Genomic DNA, 24,609 nt, shown 5'->3' with positions numbered 1-24,609 from the left:
TGGTGGAAGCCTTAACTTCCACTCCTCCAAGGGCCTTCGTGGCCTGTACGGAGGTGACTTTGTTTGGCAAAGTGTATGTGGAGATTTTAAAATTTTAGGCTCATTTTAAATGTAAATTTTAATCATTTATACTGACGATGGAATTTAGATTCCGTGAGCCAGTTATAATAATGCTCAATTTGTGCTGTTACACACCGTATTTATTTAATCAACAAATCAGTCACCATTGACCTGCATTTAGGGCTGCCTCCCAGGTGGCAGACTCCGTATTAGTCATTTACAATTCCTCTTTTTTCAAATGCATTTTTATCACTATTTTTCCTCTTAAATTCCAATTTCATCTTCATATTATGAGATTTCCTACCACTTAAAGCCCCTCTCAAGCGTAATCGCCTACTAATGTCATTTCCAGCCATCCCTCACTGCCAGCTCACAACAAACCCTTCAGTCGAACAGCTATTCTCCTTACTCCCAAATCTCCCGAGCCCAAAGTTGGCAACGTTTTCGTAACACTACTCTTTTCTTGAAAATTACCCATAACCATACTCCAATTCAGATCTTACCGAACATTTTTACTTGTTTTCTATTGTATTGGAGTTCATGTCAAACTTGTACCTAATTGATTAGCGTAGGGTGTGCTTAGTAGAAACGGTCTTGGCACCAGTGGCTACGACGTACGTATATATCCACCAGTAATTATAGCAATATTTACATACAATTTCTATACAATTTATAAATGATATTCCAAGAGTAAACCGAAAGTGTGAGTTATGTTTACATTCGCTATACGTTCAAAGGAAAATTGAAACTGTCATACTTCAGCGCCGCCAGTTGCGATTATTGTTTTTTTTTTTTTTTTTTTTTACATAAATAGTCCTATGTCTGGGGATCATCCGAAAATTTGTGTAACCTTAACGCGAGAAAGTGTGCGATGGAGGTGTTACCCCAGCAACGACGTAGCCTGTGATGTAAGGTATGGATGGATGGTCATAAAATGTTACCTATCAACCGTGCAGGCAGTGATGTATTGTATGGATTGGTGGTCAGACAATGTTACGTAGCAACCGTGCAGGCAGTGATGTAATGTATGGATTGGTGGTCAGACAATGTTACCTAGCAACCGTGCAGGCAGTGATGTAATGTATGGATTGGTGGTCAGACAATGTTACCTAGCAACCGTGCAGGCTGTGATGTAATGTATGGATTGGTGGTCAGACAATGTTACGTAGCAACCGTGCAGGCAGTGATGTAATGTATGGATTGGTGGTCAGACAATGTTACGTAGCAACCGTGCAGGCAGTGATGTAATGTATGGATTGGTGGTCAGACAATGTTACGTAGCAACCGTGCAGGCAGTGATGTAATGTATGGATTGGTGGTCAGACAATGTTACCTAGCAACCGTGCAGGCAGTGATGTATTGTATGGATTGGTGGTCAGACAATGTTACGTAGCAACCGTGCAGGCAGTGATGTAATGTATGGATTGGTGGTCAGACAATGTTACGTAGCAACCGTGCAGGCAGTGATGTAATGTATGGATTGGTGGTCAGACAATGTTACCTAGCAACCGTGCAGGCAGTGATGTAAGGTATGGATGGATGGTCATACAATGTTACGTAGCAGCCGTGCAGGCTGTGATGTAAGTTATGGACGGATGGCCAGACAGTGTTACGTAGCAACCGTGCAGGCTGTGATGTAAGGTATGGATGGATGGTCAGACAATGTTACCTAGCAACCGTGCAGGCTGTGATGTAAGTTATGGACGGATGGCCATGACCTGTTGACATATTTATGATCCTTTGATTTTCGCAAAGGGAAAAGTGGTTCCTTTTTATGAAAACCATATCCGTTAACCAAAATAATTAATACTGCACTCTCAATTCCCAGATCGTGAATTTTCAAAATAATGAAATGTGCATGAGAGGCGTTAGGTCAATTGCTGACCTCCGCCATTGGTGTATATCGGTGTATGATCATTTAGCATTGGCAAGCGACTGTTACAGAAGGTGAGAAAATGGTATCGAATATCTTGAGGAGAACGTCAGCAGAAAGTCGGAAATCTTGATGATGACTGCCATCGTGCAGTACGGCTAAGGCACTACGAGAAGAAGAACAAAAGTTCTTCATTCATTTAGGCGGACTATGGACCACGTTAATGCAAAATCAGCTTCATCTGTTTCTGGGCTTTAATCCTCGTCCAATTCTCCATCATCGTTTCACTTTACAATCTCCTCCCTTTTTCTGTCCACAGTGTTTTGGTACCGGGTCTAAATTTGGTGGTCTTGATCCTTGACTTGAAAGCATCCCTGTTCTGATTTCCATTCCTTGTATCCCCATTTATTTCCGGTCCTTCTTCACCTCGTGATACCAGCGTACCCTAGTTTTTCTGATGATAAAATCTTATTATCGGATTGATCAGTTTTTCCGGGTTCATTCTGCAGACATGTCGGAAGAACATGGCCCTCGTCATCAGGATGGTATCTGAGATCTTTTTCCGTCTTGGGATGTAATTCTTGGTTCCCTTTACTTCTCTTTGATCCATCCTCAATCCTTTGGGATCCCAGTATCTTCCTCAGAATTGTTCTCTCCACAAGAGTAAACGTCATGACCAATCCAACACACTCGCAGTGTTTTCTATTTAAATCTTTGGATATTCTTCTGCTTGATAACTTCGCTACTTTTTTTTCAACCTTCCCCTCCCTTCAACTCAAGAGTCAAAGAGTTGGTGGCCACTTATGTAATAAGAATAGTAGAAAGTTGGTGGAAACAATTTCTCCTCCCTTTTCACGGTCTGAAACCAAAGAGAAATCCTTTTATTTTATTTTTCTCTAACTCTCTTTCTCTCTTCTTTCACACTTGTCTTGAAAGTTTTTATCCGCAAGTTGGCTGCAATGTCGCTGTGATATATCTGAGAGATGATGCAGCTTAACTGTGACTTATTACAGCTGCTAAGGGATTACTGCTACAGGCATCCGTTATTGATATAGCGTCTGGCGAGTAATGCCATAGTTCTGGACAACAAAGATAGATAGGCCTACCACTACGTAAAGCATTTGGCTAGTAGAACTGTCTCAATGGCTTAATTCTTATTGATGAAAATTCTGCTGAAGAGGTTGTACATCCATTCTCACTACAACATATGTTGGAGGCTATAATCAAATACACTATAGTAGAGAATATGTGCCACTTTGCGAGATATCGCATGACATCGATTGGCAGCGCACCTAGCGGCGCGGCCTTGAAACTTATTATAGTAGTGTACTATACACTACGAATAATGCCGAAATTGTCAGATTCTAAGTCGTCTTTTATTAGAAAGTGGTTAAAGTGGTTACCCGGCATTTACCTGGAGGAGAATAGGGAAACCACAGAAAACCACTTCGCGGATGGCTGAAGTGGGAATCGAATCCCTCTAATCAGTTTACCTCCTGAGGCTGAGTAGACCCCGTTCTAGTCTTCGTATCACTTTTCAAATTTCGTGGCCGACCAGGTAATCGAACCCGGCCCTCAAGGGATGGCAGCTAATCAAACTAACCACTTCACCACAGAGGCGATTATTATTATTATTATTATTATTATTATTATTATTATTATTATTATTATTATTTGCGTATGGACCCTGTTGGATCACGGAGCGCTTTTATGATTGGCCTTTCTGCTCTTCCATGGCTTTCATGTTTTTCCGTGGGCTCTCTTCCTTTCTTCAGTCCACTTGGTTCCCGGTCTCCTTGGAACTTCATTCGCTGGCTGTACTACCCATCTGTTTACTTTTTCTACGGAACAGGTTTCTGTCTAATATTTCTGATGTATCTCTCTGGGCTTTCTTCTAGTCTTTTTGGACTTCTTGTATCCATGATAGACTCTTTTCTACTGTATGTCACGATCTTATATGTAAGTCTTGTTGTTGAGAGTCTTTGGATGTGTCCATATTAATATTATTATTATTAATTAATTTATTTATGTATGTATTTATTTATTTATGCTAGTGGCTTTACGTCACACCGGCACAGATAGATCTTATCGCGACGATGGGAGAGGAAGGAGCTATGAGTGGGAAGGAAGCGGCCGTAGCCTTAATTATAGTACAGCCCCAGCATTTGTCTGGTGTGAAAATGGGAAAACACGGAAAACCATCTTCAGGGCTACCGAAAGTGGGGTACGAACCACTATCTCCCGAATAATGGGCACTGGTCGCATTTAAGCGACTGCATCTATCGAGCTCGGTATTATTATTATTATTATTATTATTATTATTATTATTATTATTATTATTATTATTATTATTATTATTATAATAAAGTGGTTACAGGAGTTTCTCCATTTCACATCGAATGGTGAAATTACATTCTGTGACTTTTGCAGCAAGGAGTTCAGTTGAAACTTGTTTTATGTTTTTCCTCTGACGAGTTATTATAAATTTAGCAAAATAAACTTGTTTTTTATAATTTGTGCCTATTAAAATACGTTGTGTTGGAACATGCACGAACAACCAGTTAATAAGACGCGATTAAAATACCCGATCCAGCCGGGAATCGAAACCGGGACCTTCTGACCCGAAGGCCTCAACGCTGACCATTCAGCCAAGGATTCGGAAAAAGCTGAATCATTATTGAGTTTCATTTTTTCTATCAGTATTAGTATTAATCTTTCGTAGTAGGACAAAGCACAAACATTATTTCAGTCAATTTTAAGATGCAACTTTTGTAGTTTGAATCTTGCCACGTGATGTGTAAGGTCGGGCCGCCAGGTGCGCCACTGTCAACATGTCTCTCAGTTTAGTACGGGAGAATACGGCACTGTCCAATATTGTCTATAGTGTATCTTTTTTCAGAGGATCCAGAAACAAAAGTTATAGAGAACACATTTTCCGATCATTTATATCTTATACAGTTTTCCCGACGATAACAGAATTCATGAATTTAAGAGTTTTGTTATTTTGTTCCTAGCAACGCTGAATATTGCTAACATGGAAATACTGTGTTCACAGTCGATGGTTTTTGTCATGGGTGTAAAACCGCGTGGATGGTCATTGGTCCATAATGACAAGGAAAAGTTGTGAAGATGATTATAAGAAAGTGAGAAAAACTCGTAAAAGAACGATCGCTTGAAGTATAAGACGAGAGAAAGTCAGGAAAGAAGGATGCGCTCTCTTTACATTAGATGACCTGTACTCCGCACGGCTTCACTACTAAATTTACGTTTTGGCTGATTTTGGCTCTGTCTGGTGGTTATGCGCTGAAACAAAGACATCCAACCACGGCCGACTTGATGCGTCGCTCTAGCTAGCTCTGCGCAGCGAGGGATCCTATCGGCCGTGATCCAACCAATCCCAAGCTGCCATTCATATCGACTTACATCGGCGGAGCGGGATCTCGAGACCTAGTTGCCAACTCTAATGTTTACATTCGCCACATGGCTAACCTATCTCGCTCGGCGTGTATGGTATTCGGCACGGTTCGCGATCTTTTGCATTCTTCTTCTGTAATTTGTGTTTTTCATGTTAGTCTTTATCTCTCTAGTATAATACAGTATAGCGTTACCACAGTTTAACATAGCATAAGTTAGTAAAATAGAGGTTTAGTAGCTCAGAGTATAAAAATAGTTTTAGTTTCTTTTAGTTCCGTGTATTCATTAGCTTTTCATGCGTGTTTAGAATGTCTCAGTGTAGTTCGGGAATGACAAGAAAGTGACTCTGAGGTCAGTGGATACGTTAACCAGGAGGTGAATGTAAATATTAGAGTTGGCAAATAGGTTTCTAGATCACACTCTGCCGATATAAGTCGATAGGAATGGCAGCTGGGGAATGGTTGGATGTCTATGTTTCAGCGCATAACCACCAAACAGACCAAAAACCAGCCAAAACGTCAATTTTTTGTTGCTCTTTTGCTTTACGTCGCACCGACACAGATAGGTCTTGTGGCGACGACGGGACAGGAAAGACCTAGGAATGGGAAGGAATCGGCTGTGGCCTTAACTAAAGTACAGCCCAGCATTTGCCTGGTGTGTAAATGGGAAAGCACGGAAAACCATATTCAGGGCTGCCGACAGTTGGGTTCGAATCCACTATCTCCCGGATGCGAGCTCACAGCTGCGCGCCCCTAACCGCACGGCCAACTCGCCCGGTAAACGTCAATTTAGAAGTAAAGTAGTGCGGAGTATAGTCAATAACCAAGAGAGCAACAACCGTCTGCGAGAGACGTAAACGAAGGAAACCAACAGAGGCAATGAATGATCAACAGACACAAGGTGCTGTTCCGTGATGGTAAAGTTCTGTGTGGTAATGGATATAATTTGATTCCTTATTATTGGCCCCGATGTGCGGAGAAGGACTCACTTCTACCGAGGTAAGGCCCCGATCTGACTTTAAATTCTGAAGCATTTAAATTTTAGTATACCATCTAAGGAATGCTTATTAAGTTTCAACAAATCTTTCACCAAGGAATACAAGTGAAGTGTGCTATTTACAACAAATGATATTTTAAGATTTTATAAGCAAAACTGGTATTTTCCAAGAACATCAACAAGAGAAATATGGACAATTTAACTGTTTTACCTGTCTTATGAATTACAATTTTAACAAAATTTGAAGATATTATTTTAAATTGTCATAAATTTTAATGTGTCTTTCCAATTTAAATATTTATTTCTGATATATTAATATTAATTTATTATTAGCTGATGATGTCCCTTAGGGGACGAAACATGTCCTATATATTAATAAATTATATATTGTATTGAATAGGCGGACCGCTTAATTATAATATTTAAGTTTATCTTGAATATTCATTGATTGATTATAGTCAATACGGGATTAGTATTGCTTGAAATGAAGCTGTTAAAGCTTATCACTTCTAATTATAAGATACCAATATTTTACAATTTTATGTCAACATTGATCATCATCATCATCATCATCATCATCATCTTTTCATGTATTCGTCCTGTTACTTTAAATATAAAAAATTTGCATTTTCGCGCCATCTCTTCCTGCGGCGTCCCAGAGATCTCTTCCCACCGGGACAGTAGTTTATGACCGCTTTAGTGATCCTACTTCTGTCCATCCTGCTTAGGTGTTCTAACCAATTTCTCTGGTGTTCATAGATGTATTCCAATACAGGTCTGGTTTTAAGATCATTCAGCACTTCTGTATTTATTTTGTGTTCCCACTTAGTAACTGCTGCTGTTCGCCGCATGTATTTCATTTCAGCTGTAGTTATTATTCTCTCATCGCATTTCCTTAGGGTCCACGCTTCACTTCTATAGCAAAGAACGTTAACATTGATACGTATTATAATAAATTAATATTCAGCCACTTTGCTCGTGAAAATAAGTTTTGACTACTGGAAGGGTTGAATATTTTAAAGAAGGATTATACAAACAAATTGTAAATTTTGCTTTGACGCGTAGCATATTCATATTGCTATGTGCAGTGCGTTTTGAGACCCATTCTCGACAGGCAACTGAAGTCGACTGGAAGAGAGACAGATCACACTTCCTTATTACAAGGAGTAGTGCTTGCTCTCTGGAATCACCATCAAAGGGATAATGATATGAGCTAGAGGAACCATTCGTCTTCTATGTACGTTCCTCAAAGAATTACTGTAGATTTGACTTAACAGTTCTTGGGTCAGATCGCTGAAGTAGCCTTCAGGGACCCTCTTGAATAGAAGAAAGAAAAGAGAAAAATGTTTCTTTGGTACGCTTTGTTTTGCGGCAGTCCCAGTTCCGGCAATAAGGACCTCGCAGACCCCGTGGGGCGGGCGGGGGGCATGGCTTGTGAGGGGCCCATGACTGCTTCTTACTTCAGAAGCTAAAGAGTGATTTTACATATTGGTAAAGCTACAGCACACAACACAGTATTATTTGTATTACAGAGGGTTATTCCAAACTTAGGCCGCCGTAGTACAGAGCCTCTTTCGTCAATAGGAGTACGGTAGTTACTTATGACAGAATGCGGGGTTTCCAACCTGTTCCAATAATAACAATCCCTTGTTACCACTCACAACAATCAACAAAGCTTTTGAAGAAATTAGCCAGTTCTGAGAATCCAGTAGTCAGTGAAAATGCGATAACAAAGATATCCTCCTTATCTAAACTCTAAACACTGAAGTTTCGAGCCGGTTTATAACTCTCGGCACTCACTGTTGTTAAGTAGGCTTACGATGGACGGTTGAGTCGTAAATTGTTTTGTCCTAGGAAAGAGAATATTTCTTAACTAGCAAATGTACCCTTGCTTCGCTACGGTATTCTACTGTACACTGTACACGGAATTTCCGTAAATTACTGTAAAATCACAGAGTAAGATTATATTAAATTGCATGTCTCTGAGCGATATCCGAGAAACAAAACAGGGAGGACTCCATAAGTTTCCGATGTAAGGTACTGTGAGGAGATGAGAAGAATGCACGAATGAGGAATGTGGTCTGCAAGCACGAACTTCCTGCTCTGCCCAGACAGATCGGCTCTTATCTGCTCTTATCTGCTACACGAAAATATTGACTCACACTTGCAGTTTGCTGGATTACAACTGACAAGAGCGAAGAGCTACTAGTAGAAGATAATATAAAGTCGCCTGGGTAGTAGCGGAGTTACTATGGTAACCATTGCGTCACGGGCTCTGCTGGTTAAAACCCCTTCGCCCCGTGCCTCATCGGGCATGTGCATTCTTCTGATCTCCCAACAATAGGCAATGGGGAAGTTTTGTTGATAATGGCAGGCCACATTTCCTACTGCCAATCACAATCGAGTTCGGGAGTTATTAAAATTGCATCCATATTTCGATATTTGAACAGCTTAGAATTTTCCCTCAAAGAAAAGAGTGTCCAAGTTTCGGGATTAGCACTCGCATGCATAAGGAGTAATTAAGAAAGAAAGTAATACAGATAAGGAAGTTGAAATTAATAGGAAATATGATAATAACTGGGGACAGTCGTACAGGACAATATTTAAATACCAAGTGGATGCATTGTGAAATAAAATGCCAAATCGAGATGGTATGAGTTAGACGTATAAGAAAGCGGTAACAGTGGAGAAATTTAAGCGCAAGGATTCTTAGGTAAACAGATGACTTATGGTGTTATTACTTAAGCCTAAAGAGGCATGCCAGAGGCAAGAAATCAAAGCTGAAAACAGTAGAACAGAAATACAGTAAAAATTAGAGCAAACGCCAGAAATCACTTTATGGTGTGAAATAATGGGCCTCAGTCCGCGGTCCTGTTCAAATATTAACAACGCCCCTTAGTGCTATTCAAGGACGATTGTAACCTCCAACGGTATTCCGCCAATATCCCGCAGAATGGCCGATTGACGTCTCACTTGAAGAAAATGGCAATATGGTACTTCCCTGCTGGCAATCAGTTAGAGACGTTACCATGTTAACCTGTATGTTCGTTGTCGGTCTGTCGGTCACACAATGCAGAGCATGAGACCCGCCGAATATAGCAATTTTCCCCGTCATTTGAAGAGTAAGCGAAATTATGAACATTAAAAATGTTGTTTATAATGAAGAGAAGTTTCACATACAGAGCACGGATTTTACAGAAAATCAATACTAAAAGAGAAAATGCAATAAAACTGTTCTGGGTTCCCTATAAACCCTCCGCCTGCGCAGAGAGTTTTAAATCATATGCATACCAACCCCTTTCACGGGATGAGTATACTCTTAATTAATATGAAGTTTGGTCGAAATCTATCTAGCCGTTTCGCCGTGATGGTGGAACAAACAGACAGACACGAAAAATAAAAAGCACATTATCATTATCGTTGTCGTTGCTGTTTATTGTAATAAACGACGAAATAAACTTGTAACTCTCCTTAACACGAAACGAGAGGCCCATTTTTAATTATTGCTTGCGGGTGGGGGGGGGGGGGAGCTTCCTAGCTCCGCTACTGGGCAGTCCATGATCTGCGAAGTTGGTTAAATAGGCTACATAATTTGGGTCTGGAGGCCAATTTTCTACTGCACTTTCGTAAAACTTCCGTAATCTTTTAAATGTACCGTACTTATAGAATGTTACACCTAGGTTGCCGTCATAACAAAATGAGTCGTACTTTTCATCGCAGTCCTTATTGTATTTCGCCTTGATTGTTTTTCATTATCATTGATATATCACACATTCATGTTAACCTTTTTTTCCAGCTGGCTGATTACATTTTTCACTGACAGAAACGTTTTCATTACGATGGCCTAAATTAATCACTTTTCTCCTCAGAAATTTATTGGCAACTCTACTCCACTGACTGAAATATTGTCTTCAGTCGATTGCTTTTTGCTTCTGACCGACTTTCATTTTATCCACTATGTTGTGCACATTGTCCTTTACGGAGGAAGTCCGAACTCCTCTTGTGTTCTTTCCCAACCTTGTATGTTGCTCCTAAAATTAGCAAGTGAATGCAACAGGGGAAGGGGAACTTAACCCTCATCCCTCACGCAAAACCTACCTTTGGTTAAACACAGCCAGAAACTTACCTTGCTAAATATTATTGTTAAAACCTTTATCGTTACCTTCAGCGACTTGAGTTATATTCGTTGTTTATGAAGGTTTCTGTTTCTCATTGCAGGTCTGTTCCACCGCGCCATCCTGTTGTCCGGGTCAGCTCTGAGCAGCTGGGCTATAGTTGAAGATCCGGTGAGCTATGCGGTCCGCCTGGCTCGTCAAGTCAACTGCTCCATACCTGAAGATCTCTACAGAGACCACGAGAACATCGTAGACTGTCTTCGAGAAGTCCCGCTTGAAGATCTCATGAAAGCTGACGTGAATGCGCCGACGTACCTCAGTTCGTGGGGTCCTAGTGTTGACGGTGTTGTGATAAAAACGGACTTCCAGAAAGAAATATTAACCTATTTACCTCATGATGTTCAGAGTTTCGCCGGGAATAACAATAACATGATTAGTAATAACAATATGAAAAGAAGTGGAGATGCTACCTTAGCGGCCATGGCGAATCATGCAGGTGGCAACAGGTATGATTTACTGTTCGGTGTGGTGACTAGCGAGGCTCTGTGGAGATTCTCGGCCACAGATATTCAAGCCGGGTTTGAAGGTGAGAGGAGGGACAAGATCATAAGGACCTACGTTCGTAATGCTTACACTTATCATTTATCGGAGATTTTCTTCACTGTCGTTAACGAGTATACGGACTGGGAGAGGACAGTTCAACATCCTATCAATACCAGGGATGCCACTGTTGCTGCACTGAGTGATGCCGAGTTCGTAGCTCCCCTGGTGCAGACTGGAGATCTTCTGAGTCATAAAGTAGTATCCAACCCTGGACCTTCAAACACGAAATCCTATTTCTACGTGTTTGATTACCAGACGAAAGATGGAGACTACCCTCAGGTAAGAACATATATTTTATTGTTCTGTATTTAGCACGGAAAAAACTGTTTTCTTATACATCGAAATTGTAATAGTGACTTTTCTGTCCTGATTTTAATTTCGAAATGATCTTCATTGCGTTTCTCTCATCGGTTGGCCGGTAGACGCGCCCAGCTTATCTGCCTCTCGTTGACTCATCACTACCCGCTCCGCGGCATAGCAGCAAGTACAGCACTTCGCTCACTTTATCCGTGCGACATGAGATAACAATTAAAATTAATAAAATAGGAATTAAGAAAACGATAATGAAGAAAATTAGTAATTAATAGTTAAGAAAATAAGCTCATGCATTATGAAAGGAGATGTTGGAAAATGTTCTCTTCTGCATCCACACATTTCAATGTTAACATTTCCGTAGCCCCCCGTGCTGAGCTCTTCGAAACCCCGGCTTCTTGCCCTAGCAGCCTTAGGGATTTTGTAGGAGTAGAGTGTTTTCTAATATTTCTGCTATTTTATTTACGTTTTCCTCATAGAGTATAAGTTGTTAACACTTCTTATCGAGTAAAGAACCAGTTCCTCTCATTTTGTTTACGATTTTACGCACGGTCTTTCTATGTGGAGGGCGTACACCTGGAAATAATGTTATAAATCACCTAACGACTTCCGTGCAAGACTCTGTTTTCACAAAACGTTAGTAGTATAATAGACGGGTTCTGCGGCCTCCTCCTCCTCCGGCTCTCGGAAGAGGCCTCCTCCTCAGCCAGTGGCCTCCTCCTCCTCCTCAGCCAGTGGCCTCCCAGTGGCCACCTCCTCCTCCTCCTCAGCCAGTGGCCTCCCAGTGGCCTCCTCCACCTCAGCCAGAGGCCTCTTCCAGTGCTGCCAACTTAACCTAACTAGCGCGAGATAAACAAAGCCACGTGCTTTTTGACAGACAACAACGCACCGCTAACCTCAGTACTGCCATCTTGACGGGCCTAAACCTCAGTAGTGCCAACTTAACCTCACAAGCGCGAGGTAAACAAAGCCACGTGCTTTTTGACAGCCACGTGCTTTTTGACAGATTTGTAAACAAAGCCACGTGCTTTTTGACAGACAACAACGCATCGCAAACCTCAGTACTGCCATCTTGACGGGCCTAAACCCCAGTAGTGCCAACTTAACCTAACTAGCATGAGGTAAACAAAGCCACGTGTTTTTTGACAGCCACGTGCTTTTTGACAGATTTGTAAACAAAGCCACGTGCTTTTTGACAGACAACAACGCATCGCTAACCTCAGTACTGCCATCTTGACGGGAATAAACCTCAGTAGTGCCAACTTAACCTAACTAGCTCGAGATAAACAAAGCCACGTGCTTTTTGACAGCCACATGCTTTTTGACAGCTGCCATCCGCCATCTTTAAACTACAGAGCGCTGTGCTGCCCTCTTGCGTCACCTGTCATCGGCAGTGCTGCCATCTTGGCGGGCCTAAACCTTAGTGCTACCAACTTAACCTCACTAGCTCGAGATAAACAAATCCACGTGCTTTTTGACAGCCACGTGCTTTTTTGACAGCTGTCATCCACCATCTTTAATCCATAGAGCACAGTGCTGCCCTCTTTAGCTACTTACCTTTGAAATGTGGTGGCGGATAATTTGAAAAATGCTTTTTGACAGCAGCCATCTTGCATCGCAAACCTCAGTGCTGCCCTCTTTAGCTAGATACCTGTGGTAGCAGACAATTCCACGTGACAGCAGCCATCTTTAATCAAGAGAGCACCGTGCTGCCCTCTATGTGGTGGCGGCAAATTGAAAAATTCCACGTGCTCTTGTTTGGAACCAAACTCACGTGCTTTTTTGACAGCTACCATCCACCATCTTTAATCAACAGAGCACAGTGCTGTACTCTTTAGCTAGATACCTTTGAAATGTGGTGGCGGCAATTTGAAAAATTCTATGTGCTCTTGTTGGGAAACAAAGCCACGTGCTTTTTTGACAGCTGTCATCCGCCATCTTTAATCAATAGAGCACCGTGCTGCTATCATGCGGGCAATTTCATCACCTATCACCCGCCATCTTTAATCTACAGAACACCGTGCTGCCCTCTTTATGACTACTACCTTAAGCATGTAGTAGCGGGCAATTTGAAAAGTTCTGTTAGCTATCATCCGCCATCAAGAGAGCACCGTGCTGCCATCTTTAGCTAGATACATTTGAAATGTGGTGGCGGCAAATTGAAAAATTCCACATGCTCTTGTTTGGAAACAAACTCACGTGCTTTTTGACAGCTACCATCCGCCATCTTTAATCAACAGAGCATAGTGCTGCCCTCTTTAGTTTGAAATGTGGTGGCGGCAAATTCCACATGCTCTTGTTTGGTAAACATAGCCACGTGCTTTTTTGACAGCTATCATCCGCCATCTTTGAGCACCGTGCTGCCCTCTTTATCGCAGTAGATGTAAATTCGTCACCTGTCATACGCAGTGCTGCTATCTTTAGCTAGATACCTTTGAAATGTGGTGGTGGATAATTTAAAAAGAAAAATTCTACAGCAGTCCTCTCTCGACGCTAATTGCATAAGATGGCGGCTATACATGACTCCTTAAGGGTGCTTACGCAAGATGGCTGCTATACACAGGTTCTTATGAGACGCCCTTGGGATGCTTGCGCAAGATGGTGGTTATACAAGGCTCCTTATGAGACACCCTAGTGATGCTTGCGCAAGATGGCGGTTGCTCTTATGAGGCGGCTTAAGGGTCCTTGCACAAGATGGCTAGAGACGCCCTAAGGATGCTTGCGCAAGATGGCGGACACAAGATGGCGGCTATACACGTCTCCTTATGAGACGCCTTAAGGGTGCTTGCGCAAGATGGCTGCTGCTCTTAGCTTAGAGGCTAACGTGTCGTGCTAGTTCGATTCATTAAATTTAGGGCTTAAATGCAAAATGTTAAATATCTCGAAAGCAGTGCACCGTAGAGCAAAACGGACAAACTTTTTCTGCCTAATACCTAGGTTCGCAGTATGAGGAACAAGAAAATCATAGTCTAATGATGGGATCAACGGTTCGGTTCCTACTTAGGCCCTTTGGCATTTGCTCTGTTTTAGCTTGTATTGAAGCGAGTCTTCGTAACATGATCAGGTTTAGCTATGGTAGAGAGTATAACGTGCCGTGCAGGTTCGATTCATTAAATTTGGAGGCTTAAATGCAAAATGTTAAATATCTCGAAAACGATGCATCGTAGAGCAAAACGGACAAAATTTTTCCGCCTAATACGTAGGTTCGTAGTATCAGGAACAAGAAAAAACATAGTCTAATGATGAGATCAACGGTTCGATTCCTACTTAAGCCCTTTGCCATTCGCAGCTATCTATTTCTACAAGATGGTGGCTGCTCTTATGAGAAACAAGATGCCTTGAGACGTCCCAGGGATGCTTATGCAAGATGGCAGACACAAAATGGTGACTATACATAGCTCCTTATGAGACGGCCTAGGGGTGCTCGCACAAGATGGCGGCTACTCTTATGAAGAAAGCTAGCTTAGAGGCTACTGCGCAAGATAACAGCTGCTGTTATGCATGTGGTGGAGGGCAATTTGAAATTCTATGTGCTTAATCAACAGAGCACCCTGCTGCCCTCTTTAGCTGAAATGTGGTGGTGGATAATTTGAAAAATTCTTTTGACAGCTATCATCTTTAAACAAAGGCGACTATACATAGGCTGTTAAGGCCTTATCATTCTCCTCCTCCTCCTCCTCCTCCTCCTCCTCCTCCTTCTCTACCTCCTCCTCCGCCTCTTATGTCAAGGCATAGCTTTATATCGAACAAGTTTAAACCTGCATCGCGAAGGCAAGCGTGTGCAGCGATAACATTATTGTACATGTTTAGACTTTCGAAACATAAGAAGAGTAGAATCAAACGCTGTACTCGATACGACATGTGATCAGAACATTGATTGATGCGTTCAGAAAACAAAATAAGTGATCAAGACTAGAATCGAACAATGTACTCAATACATCATGTGTTTAGAATATGTCAGGGGATACGCTTGTTCTAAGAAGATCAGATTGAAACATAACAAGACTAGAATAGAACACTGTAATCGATGTTGTTAACTTCAACATGTGATCAGAACATTGATTGATGTGTTCAGAACACAAAATAAGTGATCATGACTAGAATCGAACACTGTACTCGATACAACATGTGATCAGAACATTGATCGATGTGTTCAGAACACGAAATAAGTGATCAAGACTAGAATCGAACACTGCACTCAATACAACATGTGTTTAGAACATGTTAGGGGGTACCCTCGTTCTAAGAAGATCAGAATGAAACATAACAAGACTAGAATCGAACACTGTAATCGATGTTGTTAACCTCAACATATGATCAGAACATTGTTTGATGTGTTCAGAGCAAAAGTACAATTTTGATGATTTGCGCAGCTAACTCGCTCGGTAAACGATATAGCCAAAGTATAACTTCAAATTATTTACCTTCCATCATTCGTCTTGTGTGTAAAAATCAGTCGAACAAGTTATCGCATAAACATGGCTGAAAAAAAATCGTGATAGGGTATGGAACCCAGGGGTTACATCTTATCAGAAGGGCAAAAAGGATGAAAGGACTCTTCCTCCTCCTTACCGCACATTCCTTGGCTAAAGGGCTAATGGGCTAAAGGGCTAATGGGCTAAAGGGCTAAAGGGCTAATGGGCTAAAGGGCTAAAGGTGCAACAACCTCATCGATCGCTATCAGCAAGAACGCTTGTACTTTGTTAAGTGTAGAAAATTAATCTTTATTGGTAAATGGTTTTATGTTCAGAACAAGGAATGGAACCTAGGGGTTACGTCTTACCTAATAAAATCCCCGAGGTGCGATGAGTTACGTTTTTCGAACTAGTGTTTGGAACACTGAACTTTTCAAGATGGCAAGAGTGAGGTTAGCAATGTTCTGTTGTTGGATTTTAAATTCCGCGCTACAACATGCATAAGGTGGCAGCCCTTGAGGTTTACTCCCGTAAAGATGGCAAGAGTGAGGTTAGCAATGTTCCGTTGTTGGATTTTTAAAATTCCCCGCTATAACATGCAAAAGGTGGCAGCCTTGAGGTTTACCGCCGTAAAGATGGCAGCAGTGAGGTTAACGACGCTCCATTGTCCTTCAAAGTGAGGTTAGGGTTCGTCAAGAAGACAGCTGTCAAAAAAGCACGTGGCTATGTTTACCAAACAAGAGCACGTGGTCGTGACGTCACGGTCACGTAGTATGCTGCCTCAGCATGTAAAGTTCAATGTCTACACCTACGTAGTTAACACTCTGCTATGTTCACAAGATTTTTATACATCACTATTCTTTAAGCTTTAAGTTCATTCACATAGGCTATGCTAAGATAGCAGCACAAACACATGCGAACTTTGTACATTCTAATGGAATAAGTTTAGTACTGTGTGCGTCATGGATACATGATGTGTGCACGCATTTAATCTTAACTATACGTAATGCTGCTGCTTTGTTTACAAGATTTTTATACATTGCTATTCTTTATGCTTTAAGTTCGTGCACGCACAAGCGATACTCGTACGCTCTAGCAGGAGAAGTTTAGTACGATATTCGATACATACATTATCGATAGGTGATGTGTACACGCTTTAGAACATAGCTCATCTTTATGCTTTAAGTTCATGCACATGGGTTATGGATACTCAAAAGCGATTGCTACATGCTCTAGCGGAAGAAGTCTAGTACGATAGTAGATGCATGTAAAATCGATAGGTTATGCTAAGATAGCAGCACACTTACATGATTTTAGCACAATCTAGTGGGAAATGTTTAGTATGATAGTCGTTTCGTGCAAAATCATTAGGTAATGTGTAAACGCTTCGAAACAAGGCTATTCTTTGTACTTTAAGTTCATGCGTACAGGTTATGCTAAGATAGCGGCACAATCTAGCGCAAGAAGTTTAGTACGAGAGTCGATGTATGTAAAATCGATAAGTAATGAGTACACGCTTTAAAACATGGTTATTCTTCGTACTTTCAGTTCATGCATCTTAGTTATGCTAAGATAGCAGCACAATCTAGCGGAAGAAGTTTAGTACGATATTTGTTGCATGCAAATCGATAGGTGATGTGTACACACTTTGAAACATGGCTATTCTTTTTACTTTAAGGTCATGCGTATAGGTTATGCTAGGATAGCAGCACAATCTAGCGGGAGGAGATTAGTACGAGAGTCAATGCATGCAAAATCCATAGGTAATGTGTACATGCTTTGAAACATGGCTATTCTTTGTACTTTTAAGTTCATGTGTATAAGTTATGCTAAGATGTCAGCACAATCTAGCGGAAGAAGTTTAGTACGAGAGTCAATGCATGCAAAATCGATAGGTAATGTGTACACGCTTTGAAACATGGCTATTCTTTGTACCTTAAGGCCATGCGTATAGGTTATGCTAAGATAGCAGCACAACCTAGCGGAAGAAGTTTAGTACGAGAGTCGATGCTTGTAAAATCGATAGGTAATGTGTACATGCTTTGAGACATAGCTATTCTTTGTACTTTAAGTTCATGCGTCTTAGTTATGCTAAGATAGCAGCACAATCTACCTGCAGAAGTTTAGTACGAGAGTCGATACATGCAAATTCGATAGTTGATGTGTACACGCTTTGAAACATGACTAATCATTGTACTTTAAGTTCATTGGTATAGGTTATGCTAAGATAGCAGCACAATCTAGCGGAATAAATTTAGTACGAGATTTGATGCATGCAAAATCAATAAGTAATGTGTACACGCTTTGAAACATGGCTATTCTTTGTACTTTAAGTACATGCGTACAGGTTATGCTAAGATAGCAGCACAACCTAGCGGAAGAAGTTTAGTACAATATTTGTTGCATGCAAAGTCGATAGGTAATGTGTACACACTTTGAAACATGGCTATTCTTTTTTACTTTAAGGTCATGCGTATTGGTTATGCTAAGATAGCAGCACGATCTAGCGGAAGGAGTTTAGTACGAGAGTCAATACATGCAAATTCGATAGTTGATGTGTACACGCTTTGAAACATGGCTATTCTTTGTACTTTTAAGTTCATGTGTATAAGTTATGCTAAGATACCAGCACAATCTAGCGGACGAAGTTCAGTACGAGATTCGATGCATGCAAAATCGATAGGTGATGTGTACACACCTTTTTACTTTAAGGTCATGCGTATAGGTTGTGTTAAGATAGCAGCACAATCTAGCGGAAGGAGTTTAGTACGATATTTGATGCATGCAAAATCAATAAGTAATGTGTACACGCTTTGAAACATGGCTATTCTTTCTACTTTTAAGTTCATGTGTATAAGTTATGCTAAGATAGCAGTACAATCTAGAGGAAGAAGTTTAGTACGATATTTGTTGCATGCAAAATTAATAAGTAATGTGTACACGCTTTGAGACATAGCTATTCTCTGTACTTTAAGTTCATGCGTATAAGTTATGCTAAGATAGCAGCACAATCTACCTGCAGAAGTTTAGTACGAGAGTCGATACATGCAAAGTCGATAGGTAATGTGTACACGCTTTAAAACATGGTTATTCTTCGTACTTTCAGTTCATGCATCTTAGTCATGCTAAGATAGCAGCACAATCTAGCGGGAGAAGTTTAGTACGAGAGTCGATGCGTGCAAAATCGATAGGTAATGTGTACACGCTTTGAAACATGGCTATTCATTGTACTTTAAAGTCATGCTAAGATAGCAGCACGATCTAGCGGATGAAGTTTAGTTCGATGGTCGATGTATGTAAAATCGATAGGTGATGTGTACACGCTTTGAAACCTAGCAATTCATACTGCTGCTCTGTTCCCAAGACTTTTAAGCATAGCTAATCCTAATGCTGCTCTTAGCGACGTCGAGCTAAGGATTGATTACGTGACCGTGACGTCACGACCACGTGCTCTTGTTTGGTAAACATAGCCACGTGCTTTTTTGACAGCTGTCTTCTTGACGAACCCTAACCTCACTTTGAAGGACAATGGAGCGTCGTTAACCTCACTGCTGCCATCTTTACGGCGGTAAACCTCAAGGCTGCCACCTTTTGCATGTTATAGCGGGGAATTTTAAAAATCCAACAACGGAACATTGCTAACCTCACTCTTGCCATCTTTACGGGAGTAAACCTCAAGGGCTGCCACCTTATGCATGTTGTAGCGCGGAATTTAAAATCCAACAACAGAACATTGCTAACCTCACTCTTGCCATCTTGAAAAGTTCAGTGTTCCAAACACTAGTTCGAAAAACGTAACTCATCGCACCTCGGGGATTTTATTAGGTAAGACGTAACCCCTAGGTTCCATTCCTTGTTCTGAACATAAAACCATTTACCAATAAAGATTAATTTTCTACACTTAACAAAGTACAAGCGTTCTTGCTGATAGCGATCGATGAGGTTGTTGCACCTTTAGCCCTTTAGCCCTTTAGCCCATTAGCCCTTTAGCCCTTTAGCCCATTAGCCCTTTAGCCCATTAGCCCTTTAGCCAAGGAATGTGCGGTAAGGAGGAGGAAGAGTCCTTTCATCCTTTTTGCCCTTCTGATAAGATGTAACCCCTGGGTTCCATACCCTATCACGATTTTTTTTCAGCCATGTTTATGCGATAACTTGTTCGACTGATTTTTACACACAAGACGAATGATGGAAGGTAAATAATTTGAAGTTATACTTTGGCTATATCGTTTACCGAGCGAGTTAGCTGCGCAAATCATCAAAATTGTACTTTTGCTCTGAACACATCAAACAATGTTCTGATCATATGTTGAGGTTAACAACATCGATTACAGTGTTCGATTCTAGTCTTGTTATGTTTCATTCTGATCTTCTTAGAACGAGGGTACCCCCTAACATGTTCTAAACACATGTTGTATTGAGTGCAGTGTTCGATTCTAGTCTTGATCACTTATTTCGTGTTCTGAACACATCGATCAATGTTCTGATCACATGTTGTATCGAGTACAGTGTTCGATTCTAGTCATGATCACTTATTTTGTGTTCTGAACACATCAATCAATGTTCTGATCACATGTTGAAGTTAACAACATCGATTACAGTGTTCTATTCTAGTCTTGTTATGTTTCAATCTGATCTTCTTAGAACAAGCGTATCCCCTGACATATTCTAAACACATGATGTATTGAGTACATTGTTCGATTCTAGTCTTGATCACTTATTTTGTTTTCTGAACGCATCAATCAATGTTCTGATCACATGTCGTATCGAGTACAGCGTTTGATTCTACTCTTCTTATGTTTCGAAAGTCTAAACATGTACAATAATGTTATCGCTGCACACGCTTGCCTTCGCGATGCAGGTTTAAACTTGTTCGATATAAAGCTATGCCTTGACATAAGAGGCGGAGGAGGAGGTAGAGAAGGAGGAGGAGGAGGAGGAGGAGGAGGAGGAGAATGATAAGGCCTTAACAGCCTATGTATAGTCGCCTTTGTTTAAAGATGATAGCTGTCAAAAGAATTTTTCAAATTATCCACCACCACATTTCAGCTAAAGAGGGCAGCAGGGTGCTCTGTTGATTAAGCACATAGAATTTCAAATTGCCCTCCACCACATGCATAACAGCAGCTGTTATCTTGCGCAGTAGCCTCTAAGCTAGCTTTCTTCATAAGAGTAGCCGCCATCTTGTGCGAGCACCCCTAGGCCGTCTCATAAGGAGCTATGTATAGTCACCATTTTGTGTCTGCCATCTTGCATAAGCATCCCTGGGACGTCTCAAGGCATCTTGTTTCTCATAAGAGCAGCCACCATCTTGTAGAAATAGATAGCTGCGAATGGCAAAGGGCTTAAGTAGGAATCGAACCGTTGATCTCATCATTAGACTATGTTTTTTCTTGTTCCTGATACTACGAACCTACGTATTAGGCGGAAAAATTTTGTCCGTTTTGCTCTACGATGCATCGTTTTCGAGATATTTAACATTTTGCATTTAAGCCTCCAAATTTAATGAATCGAACCTGCACGGCACGTTATACTCTCTACCATAGCTAAACCTGATCATGTTACGAAGACTCGCTTCAATACAAGCTAAAACAGAGCAAATGCCAAAGGGCCTAAGTAGGAACCGAACCGTTGATCCCATCATTAGACTATGATTTTCTTGTTCCTCATACTGCGAACCTAGGTATTAGGCAGAAAAAGTTTGTCCGTTTTGCTCTACGGTGCACTGCTTTCGAGATATTTAACATTTTGCATTTAAGCCCTAAATTTAATGAATCGAACTAGCACGACACGTTAGCCTCTAAGCTAAGAGCAGCAGCCATCTTGCGCAAGCACCCTTAAGGCGTCTCATAAGGAGACGTGTATAGCCGCCATCTTGTGTCCGCCATCTTGCGCAAGCATCCTTAGGGCGTCTCTAGCCATCTTGTGCAAGGACCCTTAAGCCGCCTCATAAGAGCAACCGCCATCTTGCGCAAGCATCACTAGGGTGTCTCATAAGGAGCCTTGTATAACCACCATCTTGCGCAAGCATCCCAAGGGCGTCTCATAAGAACCTGTGTATAGCAGCCATCTTGCGTAAGCACCCTTAAGGAGTCATGTATAGCCGCCATCTTATGCAATTAGCGTCGAGAGAGGACTGCTGTAGAATTTTTCTTTTTAAATTATCCACCACCACATTTCAAAGGTATCTAGCTAAAGATAGCAGCACTGCGTATGACAGGTGACGAATTTACATCTACTGCGATAAAGAGGGCAGCACGGTGCTCAAAGATGGCGGATGATAGCTGTCAAAAAAGCACGTGGCTATGTTTACCAAACAAGAGCATGTGGAATTTGCCGCCACCACATTTCAAACTAAAGAGGGCAGCACTATGCTCTGTTGATTAAAGATGGCGGATGGTAGCTGTCAAAAAGCACGTGAGTTTGTTTCCAAACAAGAGCATGTGGAATTTTTCAATTTGCCGCCACCACATTTCAAATGTATCTAGCTAAAGATGGCAGCACGGTGCTCTCTTGATGGCGGATGATAGCTAACAGAACTTTTCAAATTGCCCGCTACTACATGCTTAAGGTAGTAGTCATAAAGAGGGCAGCACGGTGTTCTGTAGATTAAAGATGGCGGGTGATAGGTGATGAAATTGCCCGCATGATAGCAGCACGGTGCTCTATTGATTAAAGATGGCGGATGACAGCTGTCAAAAAAGCACGTGGCTTTGTTTCCCAACAAGAGCACATAGAATTTTTCAAATTGCCGCCACCACATTTCAAAGGTATCTAGCTAAAGAGTACAGCACTGTGCTCTGTTGATTAAAGATGGTGGATGGTAGCTGTCAAAAAAGCACGTGAGTTTGGTTCCAAACAAGAGCACGTGGAATTTTTCAATTTGCCGCCACCACATAGAGGGCAGCACGGTGCTCTCTTGATTAAAGATGGCTGCTGTCACGTGGAATTGTCTGCTACCACAGGTATCTAGCTAAAGAGGGCAGCACTGAGGTTTGCGATGCAAGATGGCTGCTGTCAAAAAGCATTTTTCAAATTATCCGCCACCACATTTCAAAGGTAAGTAGCTAAAGAGGGCAGCACTGTGCTCTATGGATTAAAGATGGTGGATGACAGCTGTCAAAAAAGCACGTGGCTGTCAAAAAGCACGTGGATTTGTTTATCTCGAGCTAGTGAGGTTAAGTTGGTAGCACTAAGGTTTAGGCCCGCCAAGATGGCAGCACTGCCGATGACAGGTGACGCAAGAGGGCAGCACAGCGCTCTGTAGTTTAAAGATGGCGGATGGCAGCTGTCAAAAAGCATGTGGCTGTCAAAAAGCACGTGGCTTTGTTTATCTCGAGCTAGTTAGGTTAAGTTGGCACTACTGAGGTTTATTCCCGTCAAGATGGCAGTACTGAGGTTAGCGATGCGTTGTTGTCTGTCAAAAAGCACGTGGCTTTGTTTACAAATCTGTCAAAAAGCACGTGGCTGTCAAAAAACACGTGGCTTTGTTTACCTCATGCTAGTTAGGTTAAGTTGGCACTACTGGGGTTTAGGCCCGTCAAGATGGCAGTACTGAGGTTTGCGATGCGTTGTTGTCTGTCAAAAAGCACGTGGCTTTGTTTACAAATCTGTCAAAAAGCACGTGGCTGTCAAAAAGCACGTGGCTTTGTTTACCTCGCGCTTGTGAGGTTAAGTTGGCACTACTGAGGTTTAGGCCCGTCAAGATGGCAGTACTGAGGTTAGCGGTGCGTTGTTGTCTGTCAAAAAGCACGTGGCTTTGTTTATCTCGCGCTAGTTAGGTTAAGTTGGCAGCACTGGAAGAGGCCTCTGGCTGAGGTGGAGGAGGCCACTGGGAGGCCACTGGCTGAGGAGGAGGAGGAGGTGGCCACTGGGAGGCCACTGGCTGAGGAGGAGGAGGAGGCCACTGGCTGAGGAGGAGGCCTCTTCCGAGAGCCGGAGGAGGAGGAGGCCGCAGAACCCGTCTATTATACTACTAACGTTCATTAAGTGTTGATCTATCGTTCCAAGAGTTCTCGAGTTGTGAAGTGTTACTTTGGAGTATAATTCGCATAATGCCTCCACATGTGTACAGTCATGGGAAAAAGTATACGTACACCTTAAAAGTTGTGGAATGTTGTCGTTTGTGAGTGACGCAGGATCCATAGGATGTTGAAATTTCACTAAATATCCATATTTCGCGAAACATGATTATGAATACGTACCGCAAATAACAATAGTACTTTAGAATTGTTTGTTTTAACAAACGTATCATCCAATAAGTTCGAAATATATGTGCATAAAAAGTATTCGTACAGGTGGTTTATCTTCACATCGAAGCCCTTGATGACATCCCTAGTAACGCAGGTAAACAGTAAAGGTCACGTCTTGTACCAATTCAGTTGTGCTTCAGTCGTTTTAAACAACAGGTGATACAGTCAATCGGTAAGATGGGCCACAAAATGAAAGAAACAACAGAAGAAGAGAGAAGAATTATAATCCAGGCTCATAATTCCAGTAAATCGCTCTCGGAAATATCGAAACTTTTGAAGAGACCAAGATCTACAATTCAGGGAATTATTGACAGGTATGGTGAGGGGAAATCTTTCAAAAATGCACGTAGATGGGGACGCCCATGCAAACTAGACGATCGAACTAAAAGACTAATCCTCAGGAAAGTTAAGAAAAATCCTAGAATCAGTGCTGCAAAACTGAGGTCTGAACTAGGAAAGGATTTAAAACTGAATATCTGTGCTTCCACAATTCAAAAGTTTTTATATAAGAATGGGTATCATTGTAAAAATGCCAGGCGAAAACCTTTAATTACCCCAGCAAATAGGAAGAA

The 24,609-nt window shown here is 41.6% G+C and overlaps 1 protein-coding gene across 1 annotated transcript in view; it reads left to right on the top strand.

The window, feature by feature from the left end:
* Positions 1–24,609, top strand: part of LOC136885757 (neuroligin-4, X-linked) — a 318,812-nt gene that overhangs the window by 135,111 nt on the left and 159,092 nt on the right. Inside the window, exon 3 of the mRNA XM_068230342.1 lies at positions 10,562–11,340. Coding sequence (XP_068086443.1) covers positions 10,562–11,340 — 779 coding nt within the window. The remainder of the gene's footprint in view (positions 1–10,561; positions 11,341–24,609) is intronic.

This window comes from Anabrus simplex, chromosome 14 (genome assembly GCF_040414725.1).
Source record: "Anabrus simplex isolate iqAnaSimp1 chromosome 14, ASM4041472v1, whole genome shotgun sequence".
Taxonomy (NCBI): Eukaryota; Metazoa; Arthropoda; class Insecta; order Orthoptera; family Tettigoniidae; genus Anabrus; species Anabrus simplex.
Note: the sequence above shows the minus strand (reverse complement) of the source record. Positions and strands in the feature narration are given on the sequence as shown.